General features: G+C 34.5%; 1 protein-coding gene and 1 long non-coding RNA gene across 2 annotated transcripts; one reads left to right on the plus strand and one right to left on the minus strand.

Annotated features, from left to right (window-relative positions):
• Positions 1-1,119: 1,119 nt before the first annotated feature.
• On the plus strand, positions 1,120-2,143 carry LOC132804342 (uncharacterized). Its single transcript, XR_009639474.1, has 3 exons — positions 1,120-1,377; positions 1,808-1,929; positions 2,034-2,143. It is a non-coding gene; the product is annotated as an uncharacterized LOC132804342 (long non-coding RNA).
• An 11,216-nt stretch (positions 2,144-13,359) lies between these two features.
• Positions 13,360-22,011, minus strand: LOC107430867 (receptor-like protein 33). The gene is made up of 3 exons (XM_048463576.1): positions 18,925-22,011; positions 14,019-14,277; positions 13,360-13,802 (listed from the first exon to the last, which is right to left on the minus strand). Exons 1-3 carry the CDS (start codon positions 22,009-22,011, stop codon positions 13,360-13,362), a joined length of 3,789 nt encoding a protein of 1,262 aa, XP_048319533.1.
• Between the last annotated feature and the right edge of the window lie 2,169 nt (positions 22,012-24,180).

Consider the following 24,180-nt stretch of genomic DNA (forward strand, 5'->3'; position numbering starts at 1 on the left):
TATCCAACTCCAGCCATTACAAGGCTCTATTCAATCTCAATCCTGTCAGACTTTTGCCTCTCCGTCTTCCTTACTTGTTACCCACGATGGGGAATTTGGCCCAATACCCTCATAAGGACGAGGTTAATGATTTTTGCCTCCTCATTTGATATCTTTTTTGTTCTACCTCTTTAAATTTTTATAATCCCAAAATACCCTTATGTTTTTTTTTTCTATGTTTTTTTTCTTTCCTTTCTTCATTCGACTTTTCTCCTTCTTATAATCAATATCCAGACCATTAGGAGCCCTCTATTTCCTTTCGCATCGGCCAGATTGTAAGCTTGGAGACTGTGCGTTTTGAAGGAGATGGTGAAGAGGCGACTTAGAGAGAAAACTGCCGGGTTTTAGAGAGCCCTAGGAGCAGAAGCAGAAGCAACAGATAAGCAACAGCGAAGTAGGAAAGCATGAGGCTCATTCAATCAATCACTGGTAATCTTCTCCTCTCCATTTTCAAATTCTTAAGCTTTTCCCCAGACATTTTCTTCCTCATTTCGCTAATAATGAAATAGTTTTTTTTTAAATAAATAATATATTTTAGATTGTTATAATTCAGGGCAGCGTAATTCACTGCTACGAGAGGTGGGACGGAGGAACTACGCAAGCAATGTCTCTGAGTATAACACTGTTATCGGTTCTCTCACCGCGCAGAGAAGATAGATTCTAATTTTTATTTTCTTTATGTGGTTTTGGGATTTTTTTTTTTTTTGGGAGAAATTGTAAAAGTTGTGTTCTTTTTTTTTTTTTTTTTTTAAATAACGGTGGTGGTAGGCATTTCTTGCTGAGAGATGTGTATGATGATATGATGCTAGATGGAGTATAGCCAACTAGGGATACATTCCATTCTGTCATCGTTGGAACCATGAAAAGCTCTTGCTTGCAGGACGCTTTCTACTTTTCTGACCAAATGAAATCCATGGGTTTGGTCCCTGATGTATGTATTTGTATATATGTGCTTCTTCTTGTTTTTTCGTTTTTGTTTTTTTTCACATGGATTTGCATTAGTTCTTATCTGCTGACTATTAGATTCTTTCAAGATTGGAAATTTTGTATAAAGTTATTTTGTGTTTTTTTTTTTTTGTTTCCCTAGCTATTACAATGTATTGCTTTGTGTTATAGGTTACTTTATACAACATTTTAGTTTCTTGATGTAGTGCAGATGAACTCTGTCACTGTTGACTCGAGGCCAAAGTGCTTGGTTGGTATTATTTTTTATGGTTACCCTTCTTATTCTAGAATGTATGCAGAAGAAACAAGTTACTACTTTTTCTCTAGGTGATTGATGAAATAGATGGAGCTCTTGGTGATGGCAAAGGTGCTATGGAGGTTATTCTAAAGATGGTAATTGTGTGTTTTATATTATTATTATTTTTTTGGGTCTTGTGTGTTTTCCATTATTGAATGCTGCTTATTTATTAAATTTAATTGTCTGCACGCTTATTTGTGTTTTAATATAATTGTAGTTATAGTTATTTTATTACTATAATTGCTGTTGGTCATTAAATATAACTGCTTTCGTTGTTATCAATTATTGTTGTCATGTATAATTCTTGTTTTCCTTAATGTTTAATGCAAACTGTCAGTTATTGCATTTACTTCATTATCAACATGAGAATCATAAGGGAAATTTACTGTTTAAACTCCATGGTTGCACATTCTATACGTTAACAGAAACCTCCATTTCTACCGAGGGTAATATATTCAGCTATGGTGGTTTTTATTTCCCAGTGGTCATTATATTTTTCACTTTTATTTTATGTTGTTCATATAGGTTTCTGCAGATAAGAAGTCTGATACAGGGAAGGAGAATTTTCCAAATGAAGAAAATCATGAAAGTACATAGAAAGTTTATCATTCATATGGAGTTTCCTTTTCATGATTCCCTGGAAAATGGTACTTAGAAAGTTTATCATTCATATGGAGTTTCCTTTTCATGATTCTTTTCATGTAAACTAGATAGTATTTTTTGCTTATTGACAACTACTTGCTTTCTGCAGGGTTCATATATTTGTTCAACCAACAGTTAATCGTGTTGTCAGCAGGTGATCCTTGACTACCATGGCTGATGTTTAATTGCTGTGACAATTTCAAGCCTTTCCATTTCTGATTTCATCTATTTTATAGACATTTTAGATACTTTGTTGCTTTCATGATTTTTGAAATTTCCTTAGAATTTCTTATATGAAGTCAGTGAATGGAAATAGGATATTTAGATGGAAGACTTAATTATTTTGATTATCCAATTCAATCTTCGGGACAACATATCCACTTGCACACTTACTACTTACAAGACAGTTTGATAATGACTCGCTTTGTGATATTTTTCTTCCTTTGTTGATATCTAGACCAATAATTCTACTCTTCACAGTTTGCATATAGCATTTATCGCATATGAGGATAGCTAAGGTCTTCAGTTCTCATTATATTTATTTAAAATTTTTTTGAGGGAATCCCTTATTTTATTAAATCAGAGATGCTTTTTTGTCAAGTATTAAAAAAAGTTATTCATTTTTTTAGGTTGAGATTTAAAACGAAATGCTTTTGTAATTTTCCTTAATTATTTACAATAATTATTTTCTTTGAAACTTGTATGCTAAATATTGTAACTAACTGCAGATATTTCATTTGATTTCATCCAGGTATCAAATCTGTCTCCGTTTTAGTGGAGGTGCCCCATATGCTTTTAATGCTGTCACTAAAATTTGGCATTATACCAATTATGGTGCCAGTTGGTGTTCGAGATTTTGACATTGATGGGGAACATTGGGTCAATTCGGGATTGATACCAACAGAGGCTTTTGTAGGAGCTGTAATATTCTCTAGGAGCTGTAATATTCTCTAGTTTTTATTCATAAAACACTTGTACAATTTCCTCTTGCTAATTCAGATTTTTTTTTTAGTTTTTGTACATGATTCTCGTGTCAATATGATGTATAAGGATCCAATTTCATTATTAAATTCTCCATATTATTTGATATGTGGAAAAGCAATAAATAAGAAGGATGATAATTTAAATGGATGGTAATTGAGTTCTCAAATATTGGCTCTCTAGTTTCTGACCATTAGAATTGAATGGTATGCATTGAAATGTAGTTAGTTTTAGATTGTAAAATGTGATTCCCAGCTTGCAAGCTTCTTCCAATCACTTTTACATGAACAGCTCCATGGTAGTATGTCCAAACGAGAGTTGTTAGGAGGGAATTAATTGTGTACTTGTAGAAACTATTTAAATAAATGGATATGAAAGTGTAAAATAAATGTAACAATTTCCCATTTCTCCTCTACCCTCATTTCTCATTGACTGTATCGAATACAGTTGAAAATATTAAAACAATTTTTTTGACCATCTCTCATTTCTCATCTACCCTCATTAACTTCTATCCCTCTCTCTTACTCTCCCTACTACCACATTAAATGAATACTGTGTGTCTTCCTCTCTCTTTCTCTTTTGTTGGTTGACTCACTCCGTGATGCATATTCGGAAACCATATATCCACTTGGAGATAAATGTCAGTGGCATGCTCCAGATAATGTCATAAACCAGGTTGTACTTCCACCTCAAATTGGAAAACAGTCAGGAAGACCGAGAAAGAAGAGGATTCAATATCAAGGAGAGGAGCGTCATCAATATAGATGCGGGAGGTGCAAACAGGTTGGTCACAGCAGCCGATCATGCTCCACCGCCGTACCTCTTGATAGCACTACCAACCAACAGCACCACTGAAACGAAGGCCCATCAATCGCGTGATGCTATATTCAGACAATGGGGCCATGTTATGCGGTATGCATGTGTATGCAATGTAGTCAGGAATGCAATTAGTTGCTCAACCGCGTAACATGAGTTTTGGCATAATAGACGTTGGCTTTATGTGTTCTTTTGTTGTCAAATTCATCTATCGTATTGTTTTGATAACATATCATTTCGTGTTCAGTTTTTGGTTCAGTTGTTTGTATGTTTCTTACTATTGCATGGATGATATTACTGCCCAATGGTAATGATCGATGCATCATCGGTAATTGACATTTGTACACCGTCGTAAAAGAATCACCACAATTCCATCCGGCAACTTCAATCATGTGTGTTCCAACCAATAACATGCTAAATGTAGCATTATTAATGATAAATTCTGATAAAGTAAGTGATCAAACGGCATTAAAAAATGACAACGTTCAATTTGTTTTTGATGGAAAAATTATCGAAGGTTTCGTCGATAATTACTAAAACCCCTATGATAATCACATTTTACCAATTTTTTGGGCCCCACAAGTCCCATAATGTGTGTTGAATGCAAAAACATGCAAAATATGGATTCTAAAATTATCCAAAGAAGAGAAAATCACAAATTGCTTAAAAATTTCTCAAATTGGCCAAAAAAATACGATGACTGTACACTTTCGGTAATTTCCGATGAAACCGTTAGTAACCAACACATACCCTCTCGAAAAATTACCGAAGGTTTCGTCGGTAATTACCGAAACCCTATGGTAATCACATTTTACCAATTATTTGGACCCCACAAGTCCCATAATGTGTGTTGAATGCAAAAACATGCAAAATATGGATTCTAAAATTATCCTAAAGAGAGAAAATCACAAAATTGCTTAAAAATTTCTCAAATTGGCCAAGAAAATACGATGACTGTACACTTTCGGTAATTCCCGATGAAACCGTCGGTAACCAACATATACTATCTGGAAAAATTACCGAAGGTTTCATCGATAATTACGGAAACCCTATGGTAATCATATTTTACCAATTTTTTGGGCCCCACAAGTCCCATAATGTGTGTTGAATGCAAAAACATGCAAAATATGGATTCTAAAATTATCCTAAGGAGAGAAAATTCCAAAATTACTTAAAAATTTCTCAAATTTTCCAAAAAAATACGATGACTGTACACTTTCGGTAATTCCCGATGAACCCGTCGATAACTAACACATACCCTCTGGAAAAATTACCGAAGGTTTCGTCGGTAATTACCGAAACACCTATGGTAATCACATTTTACCAATTTTTTGGGCCCCACAAGTCCCATAATGTGTGTTGAATGCAAAAACATGCAAAATATGGATTCTAAAATTATCCTAAGGAAAGAAAATCACAAAATTGCTTAAAAATTTCTCAAATTGGCCAAAAAAATACGATGACTGTACACTTTCGGTAATTCCCGATGAAACCGTCGGTAACCAACATATACCCTCTGGAAAAATTACCGAAGGTCCATAGTCATCGTAATTTTTTGGCCAATTTGAGAAATTTTTAAGCAATTTTGGGATTTTCTCTCCTTAGGATAATTTTAGAATCCATATTTTGCATGTTTTTGCATTCAACACACATTATGGGACTTGTGGGGCCCAAAAAATTGGTAAAAGGTGATTACCATAGGGTTTCGATAATTACCGATAAAACCTTCGGTAATTTTTCTAGAGGGTATGTGTTGGTTACTAACGGTTTCATCTGGAATTACCGAAAGTATACAGTCATCGTATTTTTTTGGAAAATTTGAGAAATTTTTAAGTAATTTTGGGATTTTCTCTCATTAGGATAATTTTAGAATCTATATTTTGCATGTTTTTGCATTTAACACACATTATGGGACTTGTGGGGCCCAAAAAATTGGTAAAATGTGATTGCCATAGGGGTTTTGGTAATTACCGACGAAACCTTCGGTAATTTTTCCAGAAGGTATGTGTTTGTTACCGACGGTTTCATCGGGAATTACCGAAAGTGTACAGTCATTGTATTTTTTTGGCCAATTTGAGAAATTTTTAAGCAATTTTGTGATTTTCTCTCCTTAGGATAATTTTAGAATCCATATTTTGCATGTTTTTGCATTCAACACACATTATGGGACTTGTGCGGCCCAAAAAATTGGTAAAATATGATTACCATAGGGGTTTTGGTAATTACCGATGAAACCTTCGATAATTTTTCCAGAGGGTATGTGTTGGTTACCGACGGTTTCATCGGGAATTACCGAAAGTGTACAGTCATCGTATTTTCTTCTCCAATTTGAGAAATTTTTGAGCAATTTTGGGATTTTCTCTCCTTAGGATAATTTTAGAATCCATATTTTGCATGTTTTTGCATTTAACACACATTATGGGACTTGTGGGACCCAAAAAATTGGTAAAATGTGATTACCATAGGGGTTTCGGTAATTACCAATGAAACCTTCGGTAATTTGTCCAGAGGGTATGTGTTTGTTACCGACGGTTTCATCGGGAATTACCGAAAGTGTACAGTCATCGTATTTTTTTGTAAAATTTGAGAAATTTTTAAGCAATTTTGTGATTTTCTCTCCTTAGGATAATTTTAGAATCCATATTTTGCATGTTTTTGCATTCAACACACATTATGGGACTTATGGGGCCCTAAAAAATTGGTAAAATGTGATTGCCATAGGGGTTTCGGTAATTATCAACGAAACCTTCGGTAATTAAGTATTTTTGCCAATTGGAGAACGTTTTCGGAACATTTGGGGGAATTGATGAATGTATAATTTGCATGTTATTGCCGGAAACACTCCATTAGCTGAGTATTTGGAGAAAAAAAATGTTAATTCATATTACCAAAAGCGTTTCTGTAATTACCGATGGTGAATCGAGAATTATCGATGCACCATCGGTAATCATCTTTGCTTTAATTTTTACCACAACCAAGGGTTTTCTTTTCTCCCTTTTTTTTTTTTTTTTCTCCAACGGTTATCATTACTAAAGATAGGTTCAGCATATTAAGATAACATTAGTATAGAGTGTCATAACATTAAACATACGATCTACATTGAAAGTTTATTAAAGTACAAATCAACAGCATATTTTTTTCTAAAAGACATAATGTCTTGCAGACCAAATGAAGGATTCTCCTCACTACTCTTGTATTCAATAAATTTCAAAGCGTAGACGCCACAATCACCTCTGCAGAATAGCATTAATGATTAGCATTAATGAAAACCAACCACGTGTATTTTCACACGTAGCCACAATAAAACAGCAGCAATAGAAGTTGTTTGAAATGACAACACATTATACCCATTATCTTAGCAGGGTGCATCTTTGATCATGGTCATCGTGAATGGATCTAAGGTGGGAGGCACGTCCGGATTCTTCTCGTAATATCCCCCATCCCTCAATAGGTAAGGCAGCATATACGTAAGGCATTCCGCATTCTTCAACTCTTTATTCTAGACATATTTATTTATTTCCCATATTTGGATCGTATAAATCAATATGTCAGGCCTTCAAGTCCGCACATGCTGGCAACCAATGCGCGCCTCCATTGTTGACAAGGATGTACACCTGCAAATTAGAACATAACCTCATTATCCACAAAATGGGAAACTTAGTGAGAATTTTTTTAAATATACGTAGGGACTTACATAATCACATATCCGCCACGACACGCTAGGTTTGGGTGACTTCCCACGCACATAGCTACAAAGGGTCACATCACATGAATATGTGCTACGAGATGCCCTCCATATGGGATAACCCTTTGATGGATAACTGCCAAATAATGAAATATATATAATATAAAATATCATCAATATAACATTAAGCAACGCAGTAACATCCCATCATCTTACCCAAAATAACACGTCTAATATGGCACAGGTGTTGGTGAACATCTTCTCATTCTCAAACCGCCTTTTTTGTATGAAATAAAAAATAGTGTCAATATGTTGCAAAACCACATTAAAGGAAATAAGTAACAAGTGCGAGGTGATACATAAAACATCATTCCAAACGTAGGAACACAATGATTTTACATGAACATAAAGCATATAACTTACATCGAAATTCAACGATCCTTCAGAGGTAAGTACTCAGCAAAAAATTTCTTTCCCACCGTCATATAAGATGTACACACGGTTGCTTCCTTCGGTGCCACCCTATACCACTCATCGAACGCCCTCTCCTTCGATGCATCAATATGTCGATTAAGATTAAATTTAACCTTCTTTTTACACGGGTCGGTGTAAGGAGAGATGATGTGATGTGACTGGTGGTAAACTCTACCGAATCGGCTTGTATCACCAACGTTATGCGTCCAATCTTCCACCTCAATCTCAGCTGATTGGTCAGGATGTGGACTGTCAGCTGAAGCACCGATATCCCATCCGAAATGCAAAGGCCGATATGGCACCAAAGCCCAGGAATCCTCCACATAGGGTCCTCCAGGTACGATAGGCTCAAACGGTGTAGTACAATCATCATCCTCCTTCCTACCATTGGAACTGTCTATGGGTGCATCAAATTCTTCGGCTTGCTCTCCAAAAGACGGTGTCACAGGGGATGATGGTCGAACCGAAGATGATGGTGAATGGCTGTGCATATAATGTTCGGCCTGCAAAATACAATGGTTATTTTGCAGTTCCCAAACTCTAACAACAAATAATTGCTGAATTACAATATATAATTTAATAATGCTGAAGCACTAAAGTAAAGTATATTAAGTTGTCTAAATGATACCTGATGCTTTTGTTGGTCAATAACAGAACTAAGCATCTTCCTTAACGCTGCCATCTCTTTATTTAATTCATCAAATTTTGCCTCCAAGCAAGCAAGCTAATCAATATCAATATCCAAAACATAAGTCAACATATATTAGTACAACATATGAAATACAAATTTGCGTGCAAGTAACAATTGCACACCCTGAAATTAGCATCTGGAGGGCCATTAGAATGCTCCTCAGCTTTGGATGCATCTTTAGCGCCAACTATTGGTGCTACAAGTGGAGGTGACATGTAGCGAACTTCATGTATGTTAACTGCTATTGTTCGCCAATAATCCATAGTCTTCTCCTCATCGGTAGCATCTAACCTTTAGTGCACAACATACTACATGAAATGAAGAAATGAAAAAAAAGTAAATTTCGAAACTGACTATGGTAATGTAACTTGAATGTAGTCGTACCATGTAGTCTAAAAAACATTTGCCTTACATTGCTATTTAAGGTGAACCAATTATGAACAGCAAAATGGTTCGGTTGCCTTGTAGTATGCCATCCAAGGATCCTCGGACAACGGGTTTCCAACCGATCGGCAAATTGGTTACCAAAATCAGGGATTGCTTCAAACCCCCACAACTACAAAATATAAATTATAGGTTATTAAATATAATTTTTAAGTAAACGCTACATGTATTAAATATATTACCGTACCTGAAACGCCAATGGAAAACCTTTTAGGTCATAATACTGTGATTTATTCTTTGCTGCACGTCCTCTGTGCTGGAATGCATTGTGGAACGAGTTGATCGTCTCCTTGTAGCTCAGAATTCCCCAAGAGTAGGAATTAAATACCTCGATATCAGCAACCAAATCAATGAATTTTTTATTTGTTTGAACCTTCGGATCCATTCCAGTACACCATGAACTAAGAAATATAGTAACGCAATTCTTACAGCATCCCAATCATCCACAAAAAGTGTATCCTTGAATAGTCATTCCAGTTCGGGCGGTTTCAAGTCAATCCTATCATCTAGCAACCTCGTGCGCAGCTCATTTCCTTGGAAATTTGCATATCATACATCAAAGGGTACCTACAAAACTTTAAGCCACTAATGAGTGCGAATTCCCACTTCGTAAACCGCATTCTAGATCCACCGAAGTTAAACTCCAGTACTTCTGGATTGTTGGACACAACTTGTCTGCAAAACAGGTGATGCACTACCTGACCAGAGAACCAGAGGTTCTTCATGTCAAGTAAGTGTCCAAAACATGTTTATCTATACTTTTCCAGCTGCTCACTTGTGAGGACACTTGTAATTACTTTGTTTGCTTCTATTGGATTCCCGAATGAATGTGCCCTAACTTTAAATATATCGGCATCCTGCAAGATCCGTTCCTTTGGAGCATCGATGGGCTGCAAAATGAATTACATAAATGGAACTGACATCAACGATTTAATCATACCCTATTTTTCCACCCTAACTTGATAATAATAATTTCCAACTAAATCTTAAGACATATGGGTTCACATTTTTGCACAAGTGGTAATTACCGATGTAACCATCGGTAATCAACCTACAATGAACTAAAAAAAAATCCCGATGGCCTATGGGCAATTACCGATGGCCATCGGGTGAAGTTTTTCTTGAGTTTTCACATTCATGAATAAATACTGACAGATGTCTTATCATTTACCGCACAAAACAACATAAATGAATATAAAACTTACCATATCAGATGGGGGAGAGGAAAGTGGAACGTGCCCTCGAAGTTTGGCTCTTTCCGTCTCAGCTTTGAATTTCTGCCTAGTAGTTTGTCGACGCTTAGAGTCGGGTGCTGCTGTGCTACCACCGCGTCTCTTACTTTCCACCTTCTTAACTCCCTTCTTCGGTTGACGTCGCAAGTTCCTCTTTGGTGCCATTATAAAGTACAACCTACAAATGTACATTGACAACATTAATAAACTTTTATCTACCTTTAACAACATTGTCAACTATGTATACATACATATATAAATATCCGCAATCCTCAATTTCATGCGCTCTCTTCCTAAGGATATTGTATATGCCATCTACAAAACATTTACTGAACATTTACTGTATAGCAGTGTGTTTACTTCTAAATCTTTCTATCTTCTTCTTCTTTAATTTTTTTTTCTTTTTTGGGGATAAAGTGTTTGTGTGTTTGCTTCTAGCTAACCATGTACCTAAAATTTTATGCACCAATCTTCTCTCTCTCTCTCTCTCTCTATATATATATATATACCTTTAGAAAGTACTAACTCTGGAATTCTCAACTTCAATTCTAATTAATCATAAAGTATTTTTCTCTTATCTCCATGTACTGATTTTTAGTAATAAATTACCCTAGCAAAAACGAAGAAGAAAAAACTTAAAAGAAAAAAGAAAGTCTGAAAAGCAACTAAGATTTCTAATGCAGCTATAGTCTAAAGTGGGGTTTTAATAGAGCAACCCACAATTGTGGCCAATTATGATGCTACATGCAGAAGCAGATAAAGTGAAATATTGAAATGACTGGAGAGGAAGTAGTCAATTCACCCAAAATAGAAAAACAAGAAAGTGAAGTATAGAGGTGGAAGACTAGATAGAAGCGACGCAACAGACAGATTGTTATAAGCCAATCAAAAGCAGCCCTTAGACTGTATATATACATTCATATTCATGTTATATTTAATTATTTCTTACCATACAATATATGTCTAAAAATTGTGCACAGAAAGTTGCAGACTATAATCTGAACATATAGGTTAAGCTGGACTGCAACATGTCCACCACTTCTATATGAGTATGTCAACTAATGTAGCTACATCTCTTCCCCATACTGCTTGTGTTTAACCTGATTTGGTTATAAAAGCTCAGACCTACCGACACCTATATATGCTATACAAATCATTCACTTCATATTTATTTTATTTGTATACAAATCCAAAAAGAAATATAATTAGTTTCCTAAGGGTCAAGTACGTTTTTAAAAAAATTCTTCTTTTCAACCCACAAAAGCAGTTTTCTAGACAGAGTTTGAGTATCATGCACTAGTGAGATAACACCTTTAGCTTAAGGATTTAAACTTCGATCAGGGTAAAAATCCTTATATCCCTAAGTTGTAACAAATACATATATATACATATATTATGTTTTTTTATTACAAACTAACATTATTCTTCATCAAATTCATTGATTTCCCTGCCTTCATCCTTTATTTATTTTCCATGCTCAGGGATGTCGATGGAACCCAAAAAAAAAAAAAAAATTATAAAAATTTTAAAAAAAATTTAAAAATATTAAAAACAACGTGTCGTCTGGGTGTCATTCAATCCATCTTCAACCCTTGTCCGGGTCGACCCGAACCCGCCTAAACCAGTCCCAATCCGATTCTTGACCCGGTTATTTCTTCCACCTCCGGCCACCGTTCAAGGCCAAACCGATCCCATTTTTTTCCTCTCTTCATTTCCTTCTAATACCCAATATCAATCTATCCTAAAATCTAGGTTATAATCACTTCCATACAAAAACCTAAATCTTCAAAAATTCCACATTTTTAACCGATTCTAAACACTAAACACAAATCACAAGTTTCAATATCTCATTGTACTAAATTTGTAAGTATTTAACGGTAAGGCAACAAATAAACACAAAAAATAAAAATAAAAAACCACACTCCACGGTAAGGCAACAAATAAACACAAAAAATAAAAATAAAAACACACACTCCATGGCAAGGCAACAAATAAACACAAAAACAAATAAACACAAAAACAAATCCACACAAAAACAAACCCACACCGGTCCCACGGTAACAAATAAACAAAAATATTCACCAATTACCTCGGACAGTGCTCAGATGAGATGCACTTTTGTTTGGCTTTTCCACGGCAACTTTGGTTTTTTGTATTTGTGTGTATTCGTGTAAAGACAATTCTGTTTAGAAAAAGTTGATTTTTGTTTTGCTTAAAATATAATAGGATATATAAGTAATTTTTTTTTTTTTGTTTGAAGGTTACAATAGATATTGAGGGGTAGAAAAAAAAAAGATATCAAGTGAGGGGGCAAAAATCATTAACCTCGTCCCTATGAGGGTATTGAGCCAAATTCCCCTTCCCACGATTTCCCATCTGTGCAATTTTCCTCAAAGGAGGCCCACATAGTCCACTTCCTTCGAAACGGTCCACTGAGAATGTTTGAAATTGATTCCCACTTGGAATCCTCCCAACGAAGTGGTTGTGTGAGAGGTTCAAGAATGAAAGAAAATTCAGCTCTGAAAGTGTTTGTGGAATTGTCCCACTCAAATTGTTCCTCGACAGGTCTAGACATTCGAGTTCCCGCAGGTTGCCGAAAGATGATGGGATTTGGCCACTGAGAACGTTGTTGGACAGGTTGAGTATTTTGAGAGATTTGAGCTATACTAGTTCTTTTGGTATTTCTCCTTGGAATTTGTTGCTTGAAAAGTCTATGGAAGTGAATGCTGTAAGTATCTTTACCAATTCCATTTAAAAACCTTTGTTGGAAACTGTCACTGAATTTTGATAATACTGGGACTGAGTAAATGTAGTGAACTTAAATCTTAGGTGATTTGAGAATTTGTTGTGCATCATCTTTAGCAGCCACCATTGTGTGCCATTAGGTTAAGCATTTGTTGGGAAGTCCACCACTAAAATTGTTGGATGTTACATCAAAAATTTTAATCACCAGCCAACCACCAATGCTTTCTGAACATGTAATGTTCCCAAAAAGTTTGCTGGACCGCATAACAAGTACTTGCAAGGTGGATATGTTTTTCAATAACAACGGAAAGCTATCAAACATTTGATTGTTTCCAAGGTCTAAAATCTCCAATGCATTGCAACTTGCCTAAGATTTTGGAATCCTACCAGTCGGTGAATTTCCATTGAGATCTAAGGTCTTTAAACTGCAATCGGAAGGAAACGTATTAGGAATTGGGCCGCTTAAGTTGTTCCTTCTGAGATTTAACCCAAGAGTCTGACTCATTGCAGGCATACATGCTGGTATTCTGCCACTTAAATTGTTCTTAGACAGATCAACAGCTTGAAGGGAACTTCCATTGCAAATCGATTTGGGTATAACTCCTATAACATTGTTGTTTGAGACAGAGAAGAAAATGGTCCTACCAAAATTTTCGCCAATGTCGGCTGGAATGGAAGATGTGAAATAGTTGCTAGACAAATCTATGTAGACAGCAAGTGGTGGTAGAACATTGAGCATGTTTCCCCGAAGTCGGTTGGTATGAAGATCAAGGATATTGATACAGGGGAGAGAATAAGGTTCTTGCACACCTACCAAATGATTGTGTGAAAGATTCAAAAGGACAATAAGTCCACTCCCAACTTTTTATATCCAGTTTGGTATCTCCCCTGTAATTTGGTTGTCTGAAAGGTCCAAAGCTTTTAGCTCTAGTTGGTTTTTAGGAATATTAAGAAATATTCCAATTTTGCAAGAAGCAAATCCTTATTTAACAAAGTTAGGAAAAGAAGAGAAATTAGCATTTTTACTATTTGTAATGACTGATAAATTATTGTAGGAAAGGTCAAGAGTATTTAGAATATTGCTTACGCCCAGAAGGATATCAAACTGTATGGCGCCATTGAACATGTTGCAAGAGAGTGAAAGCTCTTTGCGTTTAAAGATTGACATCGTAATAGGACCTTGTAGATCATTACTACTCAAATCAATGGTATCTAACACTGTGGAAGGTGCATTTGGAAACTCAAGACCCCCACCGAATTGATTGTGTGAAAGGCCAACACTTTGCTGTGATGGAAAAACAAACAAAAATGAAGGGATAGTTCCATGAAGAAAACTAGACCCTAAGTTAACAGAGACGAGGTTCAAAAAGACTTCCCACTGAGCTAGTGCAGCCGGACCTGTTGAAGTAATTTATTGGATGATATCAAGAGTTTCCAGAGTTGGTACTTGGAAGATCTCCTTAGGAAACGAGCCATATAACCCGCATTCATTGAGACGCAAGGAAGTCAAATTTGAAAATTGGCAAAGAAACGAGGAACTGGAGCAGATAAATTGTTATAATCCAATCGAACCACCGACAAAGATTGAAGCTTGGAAAGCGAGTGAGCAAAAGGGCCAGAAAGTTGACACTGGAACAAGCTTAACACTCTAGATTAGGCAATGAAAATGCTAACGTCTCTCCCCATTTGTTCCTCTGTGCCAATACATCCACACCATAAAAATATATTTCTTCAAGATGTGTTAGGTTCTGAACCAGCATCGTCAAGTTTGGACACACAAGGTTGCAGAAAATAACAGAGAAGAGAATCCAGAGTGACCATCTTTGTCAAATGTGATATTTCTTTTGGTATTTCACCCAAAAAACCAGTACGTAAAAGATTCAAGTAACTCAAATTTATGAGGTTTACGATCCTTGATGGTATGGTGGAGTTTAACTCTTCATTCAAAGACAAATCCAAGCTCTTGAGATGCACAGGGTTGAAAAGTGTAAAATTGCCAAATATCCCACCGGATATTGTTTCGTTGCTCAGTTTGAGACCAACAACATGTCCTTCCTCGCATGTTACACCGTCCCAGGTACAGCAATCCAAACGTCGATTCCATTTCACCAAAAAAATTTTATTCAGTTGGGTTGAATATGAGGATGTTTTTCAATTGTAGCAACAAAGATTGTTGATCGCTAAGACATTGACCAGACACAACAACATGTACAGTCATGTAAATGGATAAGATTAAGAAACACCACGAAAATATTCGATCAGTTCTCATATTTGGAGATACGAGGAAAAGGAAATGCCACTGATTTCCAATAGATAGAACCAGTAAAGCTTATGCATGAACGGCAAAATGATTTGCTTCAAAACGATTTCAAGTAGTCAAACCTATATACAACCATACAAGTAGAAACGTATGGGTAATAAATTGTACATACATATTCCCTGGTTTCCTCTTTTTTTTTTTTTTTGTCCTGCCGTATGGATAGAGAGCGATGTAATTGTCGTTGCTGATTTGTGTTCTTCGTCTTGGACCAATTTTTCAATCGAGGATTAAAGTGTGTAGCTCTCAACATCCTTGACGTTTGACTGATTGACCTGGATTGACGTTGACTTAGTTTTTTACAAGGATGATCTAACTTACGAAATAAGGACAATAATAAAATAAATTATTCAAAAATCATTGATTATTTTCTACCGATACAACTCTACAAGTTTTTCTGCTTTTTCTTTCAATCTTTTTTTCTTTTTTTTTTCCTGCTTTTGTTTCTATGAAATATGGTGGATAATTTAAATAAATATTTACCGATGCCCTTATTTGAAATTTTTATTAATTTGCAAAAAAAAAAAAAAAAATTGTTTTATTTTTAATTGAATCATATGAATGGTACACCGTATGTGTATTTGACTTTGTCAACCCCACCCCCACCTGATTTAATGTCACCAATTTTTTTCAAAGTCTTTATGGCGAATGCCGATAGTATATACATCTAGATTCCCATAGAGTATATTTGTTTTTTTATTTTTTAAAAATATTGGTCCTATTGCACCTTAAACTATTCATACATTTTACATTTCAATTTTTTTAATATTTATTTTATACTCTAAATTATGAGAAAGTTTGCATTGTTGGTCATTCTTGGTTTTTTGGTCAAAAAAGTTAACAGAAAAATCACATGCAGCGCATATAACACTGAAACAAGGGCAATTTATGCCTTTTTAACATTTCCTCTCTTAACTGTTTAGGAAAGAGGAACTGTGACAGTGAGCGAGAGAGAGAGAGAGAGAGAGAGAGAGAGATAGGGATGGCGATGAACTGAGAAATACGGAGAGAAAGAAATGATCTGAGAGAGAGAGAGAGAGAGAGAGAAATAGAGGACTCGAACAGAAAAGGCCACATTTGGGGGTGGAGTAGAAAGTTAAACAACCGTGATGCGGCAACAACAATGTCTTTAATTCGATCCACAAGAAGAGCTTTCAAAATTCCCTCTTTGTGAGGGCTCAAATTGATTCCAATTTCTTTATGTATTTGACCCGAAAATGGTTATATATTTCTATTGTATAATATATATTCATCTGTGCATTCCAATTCCATGTCTGACGTGTCTTGCCATGGCGTCAAATAATGATAACAATATATATTATTTATATATATTTCAACTTCCCCAAATTAAATCCCATCATCAATTTTTTTTTTTTTTTTGATGAAATACGCTTCCACACTAGAACTCAAATAGCTAACCCAGTAGCGCCAGAGGATCGCGTTCCGCTTCCAATTAGATCCTCACTCAATTTCTGGATGGGTTATTTGCATTGTACTCCATAATTTAGAACAAATTAATAAAGGAAGTGTAAAAAGACATAAATTGTCCTTGACGTGCTCTGCACGTGACTTTTTCTGTTCATTATTTTGACGGAAAAGCAAGAAGGACTAATAATACCAACTTTTTTCATAATTTTGAATGTAAAATGTTAGAAGAAATGCTTTAAGATGCAAAAATGAAATATAATTTAGGAAGCAATTATATTAACATCCTTATTTTTAATTTAAAATTGTTATTTAATTTCTTTTCTGAAGGCTACAAAAAAAAAATGTTAATGCCAACCAAGTACATACAAGTACTGCCTTCCTTCCTATGGAAAAGTAAGGTCCTAGGTGAGAAATTACCTCCACTGTTTCGTGATTAAAAATTAACAATGTGCATAGGAAGATGGAGTTGATTATATATCTAAAATTATTTTTATCTTTAATTATAGAGATTCAGAACATTAGCCATGTCTGCGATTATCTTTAAGAGGTTTCAAATTAATGAGGAACCACCAAAAGTTTCACTCGTGCATCCCATGGCTTTTTATCCAGTCCTTTTGCCAGCTCAATTTAAACTTCTTCTTCCTTCCAAAATATTTTATTTCTTTGACAAAGAAAATTAACAAAATAAAAGTAGAATCACCAAAATTATGTAAAAATTGAAAATAAATATTACACGCATACGTGTGGGGTCCAAAGCCACAGCAAGTGCAAGCTTATGGATGAAAAATTCAACTCAACTCAATCCAATATATTTTCACTTTTGCAATGATGATGATCTCACATGAATTGATACATGCAAAAAAACTTTTCCTTTTTTTCTTTTATAGCTATCCACTTCATTATATTTAATGTTCAATTCATCTAATGATAAATATAAAAGGAAAAAAAAAAAAAAAAAAAAACTTCGTTTGGAAAAACTAGGACCTGACTGAAGTCATCAATGGTTAAAAAAAATAATAATAATAAAAATAATAATATAAAATAAAAAGAACTTCCTTTCAAAAGATAAGAATCAGAGTTACTTTTCATTGTCCTTAAAGAGATACATTTTTTTTTTTTTTGGGGGTAAATTCCTTAAAGAGATACTTTTTCAAAGCCAAGCGCATATAACAGCATAAATGGTGTATTCTTCATGATAAAACATATTTTGATATAAAAAAATGAAAATATAAAAGGCTCTCTCTTATATAAATGGAATGAAAATATGTGCTATATTAAATTAAATTAATATAATATAAAAATAGATAATAAATTTGATTTCCTATATTAAAAGAGTCAAACCATCTTTTATATAAAAAAAATCAAAATAAAAAACACTTTGGAACCCTATTTTAAGGATTGACTATAATGCATTTAAAGACTCCCTTGGAAATCCTCCAAACTTCGGACACGCCAACAAAAGTTTAAAAAAAATAAGTGAAGAAAAAATTGTTTCTCAAATAGTACAGTCACGTGATTAAAAAAAAAAAAAAAAAAAGTAGTACAGTCACAGAAAACTAAAAATACGGTAAAAACAATAGAAAAAAGTTCATGATCATTTGTATTGTTTTCTTGTGCTAAGAAAAAGAATCTTTCTTTCTTAATATTATTCATTCATTATATATATATATTAGTTTTCTCAGATTATTGTTTACAGAACCTAATTTTTTTGTGTTTTTTTTTTTTTTTTTTTTTTGCTGACAATAAAACATAATTAGATGACAAATCTTACCCTAAAATTATTAAAACTTCAAGATCAAACAATATTCAATAGTATAATAGTATATACAAGTATTTCATCAAAAAAGAAACAATTTTAATTGTTACATAGTGATAGCAGCGGAATCCACATGACAAGCTCGAGCTGTGGCGTGCAAGCTTGCATACACATAGATAGGATACTTTGACTTTATAATATTGGAATATGGTACAAATTAACGAGGATAAATTAATACTTTTTATTTTAATTTAATATATATAAAATGTAAAAATGTTTTGATTTTTGTTTTTATTTTGGAGATAATAAAATATATAAAATTTAAACATCATCAATGGCGTTGCTTACCTAAACCTTCAACACAAGGGCGGGCACTCATCCGTTTAAATAGCTCTTCTGCCATGATTACGTCGTGGTCTTGGTTTTCCCACCTTCCATAACATCCACTGCCTTAGAAGTGGCTGAGGTAATATGCTAAAAGCAATGTCTTCAGCAACATTGAAATACCACTTCCTCCATCTTTTCCAAAATACAAGTGACCAAATCACGCTTCCAAACCCAACCAAAAATCCAACTTCAGCGCTTAAGACGTTCCATTCAATCTCAATCCCAGACTTTGAGTCTGCTTTGTCTTGATTAGGTGTTTTTGGCAACTTCCCTGGCACATGACCGTCTGGGCAATTCACTTTCAATGGAGGCCCACATAGTCCTTCATTACCTTGGAAATAATCTGCTGGAAATGTTTGAATTTGATTTCCATTTGGAATCCTCCCAACCAATTGATTATATGAGAGGTTCATAAATGAGAGGAAATTCAGCACTGAAAGCGATTGTGGAATTGTCCCATTCAAATGGTTCCTTGAAAGGTCTAGAGACTCCAATTGCCCCAAGTTGCCGAAAGATGATGGGATTTGGCCGCTAAGAACATTATTGGACAGGTTGAGTACAAGCAGTGATTTGAGTTGTCCAAGCTCTTTTGGTATTTGTCCTTGAAATTCGTTGCTTGAAAAGTCTATGGAAGTGAATGCAGTGAGTATCTTTACCAGCTCCATTTGAAGACCTTTGTTGGTAACTGTCACAGCATTTTCGTAGAATGGAAATGGAATAAACGCTGTAAACTCGAAGCTAAGGTGGTCGAGCTGTGTTTTGGTATCCATCATTGCATGCCATTTTGTCAAGCATTGTCCTGGTAATTCACCACTGAAATTGTTGGAAGCTACATCAATAATTTGAATCATCGGCCAAGCTCCAATGTTTTTTCCACATGTAATATGCCCATGCAAACCGTTGGATCGCACAATAAGCACACGCAAAGTGGATATATGTTTCAACGACAATGGGAATATGTCGAGCATTTGATTGTTTCCAACGTCTATGAACTCCAGAGATTTGCACCGCGACAGAGATCGTGGAAACCTTCCTGTCAGTGAATTTCCATTGAGATCTAAGGTGTGTAAGGAACAACCAATAGGAAATGAATCAGGAATTTCCCCTCTCAATTTGTTGTTACGAAGATTCAACCCGAAAATCTGAGTCTTTGCAAGCATACAAGTTGGTATTCTGCCATTTAAGCCATTGTTGGACAGATCAAGAACTTGAAGTGCTTCAGCATTGCATATGGATTTGGGTATAACACCTGTGAGATTGTTGTTTGAGAGGGAAAAGAACATGGTGCTTGAAAGGTTATTGCCAATGTCTGCTGGAATGGAAGATGTAAAACCATTGTTGGACAAATCTATGTAGAAATTTTCTAATGGCAAGGTGGGAATCTTCCCATGTAGCTGGTTAGAATGAAGGTCAAGAACAATTAGCTGTTTGGGAATAGAATAAGGCTCTTGCATGCCTACCAGGTGATTATTTGAAAGATTTAAAGAGATAATCCCAACATTCCAAATCCAACTAGGTATCTCCCCAAAAATTTGGTTATCTGAAAGGTCTAAAAATTGGAGATCTGATTGGCTTTTCAGATCAGGAAATATTCCAAGATTGCAAGAAGCAAGTAGTAAATTAGTAAGGTTGGGAAGAAAAGAGAGATTAGAACCATTACCACTTGCATTGACTGATAAATTGTTGTAGGAAAGTTCAAGACTAACAAGAATGGTAAGGCCTTGAATCATATCAAGCTGTATGGTGCCACTGAAATTGTTGAAAGAGAGTGAGAGATGCTTAAGATATTTGAGTTTAAAGATTGAAATTGGAATAGGACCTTGAAGATTGTTATTACTCAAATCAGTGCTATTCAACATTGAAAATTCTGCATTCGGAAATTCAAGAATATGACCACTAAACTGGTTGTATGAGAGGTCAATTATTTGCAGTGAAGGAAGGGAAAATAGAGATGATGGAATATTTCCAATGAGAGAATTATTCTTCAGGTGAATTTCAACAAGGTTCAAAAGGCCTTCCCATTGAGTGGATGAAATTGGACCAGTTAAACGATTATTAGAGAGGTCTAACTGGGTTAAATTTTTAGACATATTAAAAGATGGGATTGGACCTGTGAAGTTGTTATCTGACAAATCAAGATAAACAAGTTGGGTGAGCTTTGTCAAAGAATTTGGTAATGTTCCACTGAAATGACAATCAGCAAGCTCTAATCTTGACAACAGCCTAAGATTACCAATAGAAGCTGGTAATAACCCTGAGAAATTTGTGAAAGTAATAACCAAACTTTGGATATCACTATCTGAAGGAAATTCGGGCAAAGAACCATGAAGCAATTTGTTCTTTGATATATCAAGAATCCTAAGTTTCCTCACCTGGAATATCTCTTTAGGAAAAGTTCCATACAATCCACAACCTTTGAGAAGCAAGGAAGTCAAATTTGGGAAATTCGAAAAGAATGCAGGAACTGGAGCTTTTAAACTGTTTCCATCAAGTCGAATCACCGACAAAGACTTGAGCTTTGCAAGCGATGGATGAATAGGGCCAGAAAGATGACACAGAGGCAAGCTCAAAACTCTAAGTTTTGGCAATGAAGATGACAAAGTCTGGCCCCACTCATTCTGTGGTGCCAATATATTTGCTCTGTCGAGATAAAGTTCTTCAAGTTGTGTGAGGTTCTGAACCAGCAATCTCAAATCTTGGATCTCAAGGTACCTCCATGAAAACCGGTTAGATAAATCAAGAGTTACTAACCTTGTTAACCGCGATATCTCATTCGGGACCTGCCCCACAAAGCCAGCATTTGAGAAATTCAAGTAACTCAAATTTGTGAGATTACTTATCCTGGAAGGTATCTCAGAATTCACGTCGAAGTTGAAAGACAAATCCAAGCTCTTGAGGTAAACGAGGTCGAAGAGAGCAGAGTTCTCATCAATCCCATCTGAGATTGATCCATCGCTGATTTTGAGACCGGTGACACGTCCCTCCTCGCAAGTTACACCTTCCCAACTGCAGCAATCAGAGCTGTGATTCCATTTCACCAAAACTGAAGTACCGTCAAATACAAGGCTGTCTTTCAATTGCAGCAACAGTGATTGTTGGTCTTTAAGACAGTGGCCAGAGACAGCGTGCATGTTCATGTTGTTGGTGTTTGATAAAGTTGAGGAAATGGAAAAGATTAAGAAAAGCCATGAGAGAAGTGGAATTTTCTTCATGTTTGGAGATACGAGAGGTATAAAAAATTAAGAAGCCGCCATTAATCATTTTTAATATATAATATATAGAAGTTACCAGTAAGCCTTGTGCATTACGGCATACGTAGAAATTGATTTTCTTAAGAAAGACTGACCTGCACGTATTCAACCCAAATCGACTAATTATTGAATTTGAAGCAAGTATGACGATGTGACATATGTAAAAATCCATCATTTCAAACTTCAATAAGAAAAAATAACCTACGTACTTAATTATATTATTGAATTAATCACAGCAAAAGAAAATTAGATTATTGATGAAGTAATTCATTGATTTTCTTTCGTTTGATGTTTCTTACTGAACTGAAAGCCACTCTGACAAAATTAATTTACCTCTTCCTGTGTAAACTACATTTTCTACTTCTCACCTCACAAAAAAAGGAAAAATAAATAAATAAATAACTTAAAGAACGAGGAAGAACAATTTTGTTCTCACCTAAAAATGCTCAAGTCTTTATATCAAGTCTTTATATCGAGTCTTTATAGGACTTCTAAGAAGAGACTCGCATGTCACATCCAAGACTAAAATTTGGTTTACCAAAAAAATAGACTACACTTTAATTTTCTTAGCTGTGACAATTCTATTCAACTTTCCTCCTCTAAAAGATACATTAGAAAGAAAAAAAAAAAATATATATATATATATATATATATATATTGACGTTGTGCATATATAATACATAGAAGTAACCAGAAAACCTTGTGGATTACGGCATAGAAATTAATTTCCTTAGAAAGACTGATCCGTACGTAGTCAAGCCAAATCAACTATAAAACCTTGTTTCATTAATCACTACCTCACTATTTATATTTTTTTATATTATTAAATTTGAAGTAAGTATGAGGATGTGACACTTGAATCTTGATAATAGTCCATCATTTGAGACTTTAGTAAGATAAAACAACCCACATACTACATATTTAATTATCAAAAATTGATTGGGTCCACAGAGATCGAAACATCCTAAGTTGGCATATCCAATAAATCTTCGAATAGTACATATACCTAATTACATTATTAATTAAATCACAGGAAAAGAAATAGATTATTGTAAGTATTTCACTGATTTTCTTTCGTTTGATATTAATTTTCTACTGAAACGAAAGTCATTCTGACCCCCAAAAAAAAAAAAAAAAAAAAGGGGCAATAGAAGTGTGAACATATTGACGGGCCGTGGAAGAACAATCTTATTATCATCCAACAAAACAAGAGCCTTCAAAGGACTTCTAAAGGGGTCTATAAGAATAGACTCACCTATCACATCCAAGACTAAAATTTAATTTACCCAAAAAAGAAAAAAAAAACTAAAATTTAATTTTGTAACCTCTAACAATTTTATGCCATTTTCCTCCTAAAAAAAGAAATAAAATAAAAGCCTAATCTTTTGCATTGAATTTCCAATTGGATATGGTTTCAGCCAGCCCAAATTAAAGTCAATCACCCATTCCAAACTTATTTTGCAAGCCCGGTTTCAACCAGAATATTTTTCAAACCCATCCCTCAAGCCGAAGCAGATCTAGCGTCTAGACCATGAAAAAGGTACTAGGATGCCCTTCATTTCCATGAAAATTGAGAATTTTAAGTTAGATAAATAATAAATATGAATAATTTTCTAATCTAAACTTTATTTAAACTTTTAAAAATTTAATGGCATATAGTTATTAATCTATTGTGTGGTCAAGATTATTTCTCTTTCATTTTAGTTTTCAAAAACTTCTAAAAAAGGACAGTGTATAATAAATGTATAAATTTAGTCTTTAATACAATTTTCTTTTCCTTTTTTTTATTTAATTATTTTATAAAGATTCTCATGAATTAAAAAAAAAAAATCTTAAATCTGCTTTCAAAAATGTAATAAATTATCCAATAAATTTTTTTAAAAACTTTGAATATTTTACACTTCATAATTATATATATATATATATATATATATATATATATATATAAAATAAAAACTTTCATGATAAAAGTGCATTTCAACCCATGGTATCTCGAGATAAAAGTTATACAAATTTAAGTATAAAATGAAACCAATAACATTTGTTATA

The sequence above is a fragment of the Ziziphus jujuba genome, chromosome 6 (assembly GCF_031755915.1).
Source record: "Ziziphus jujuba cultivar Dongzao chromosome 6, ASM3175591v1".
Taxonomy (NCBI): Eukaryota; Viridiplantae; Streptophyta; class Magnoliopsida; order Rosales; family Rhamnaceae; genus Ziziphus; species Ziziphus jujuba.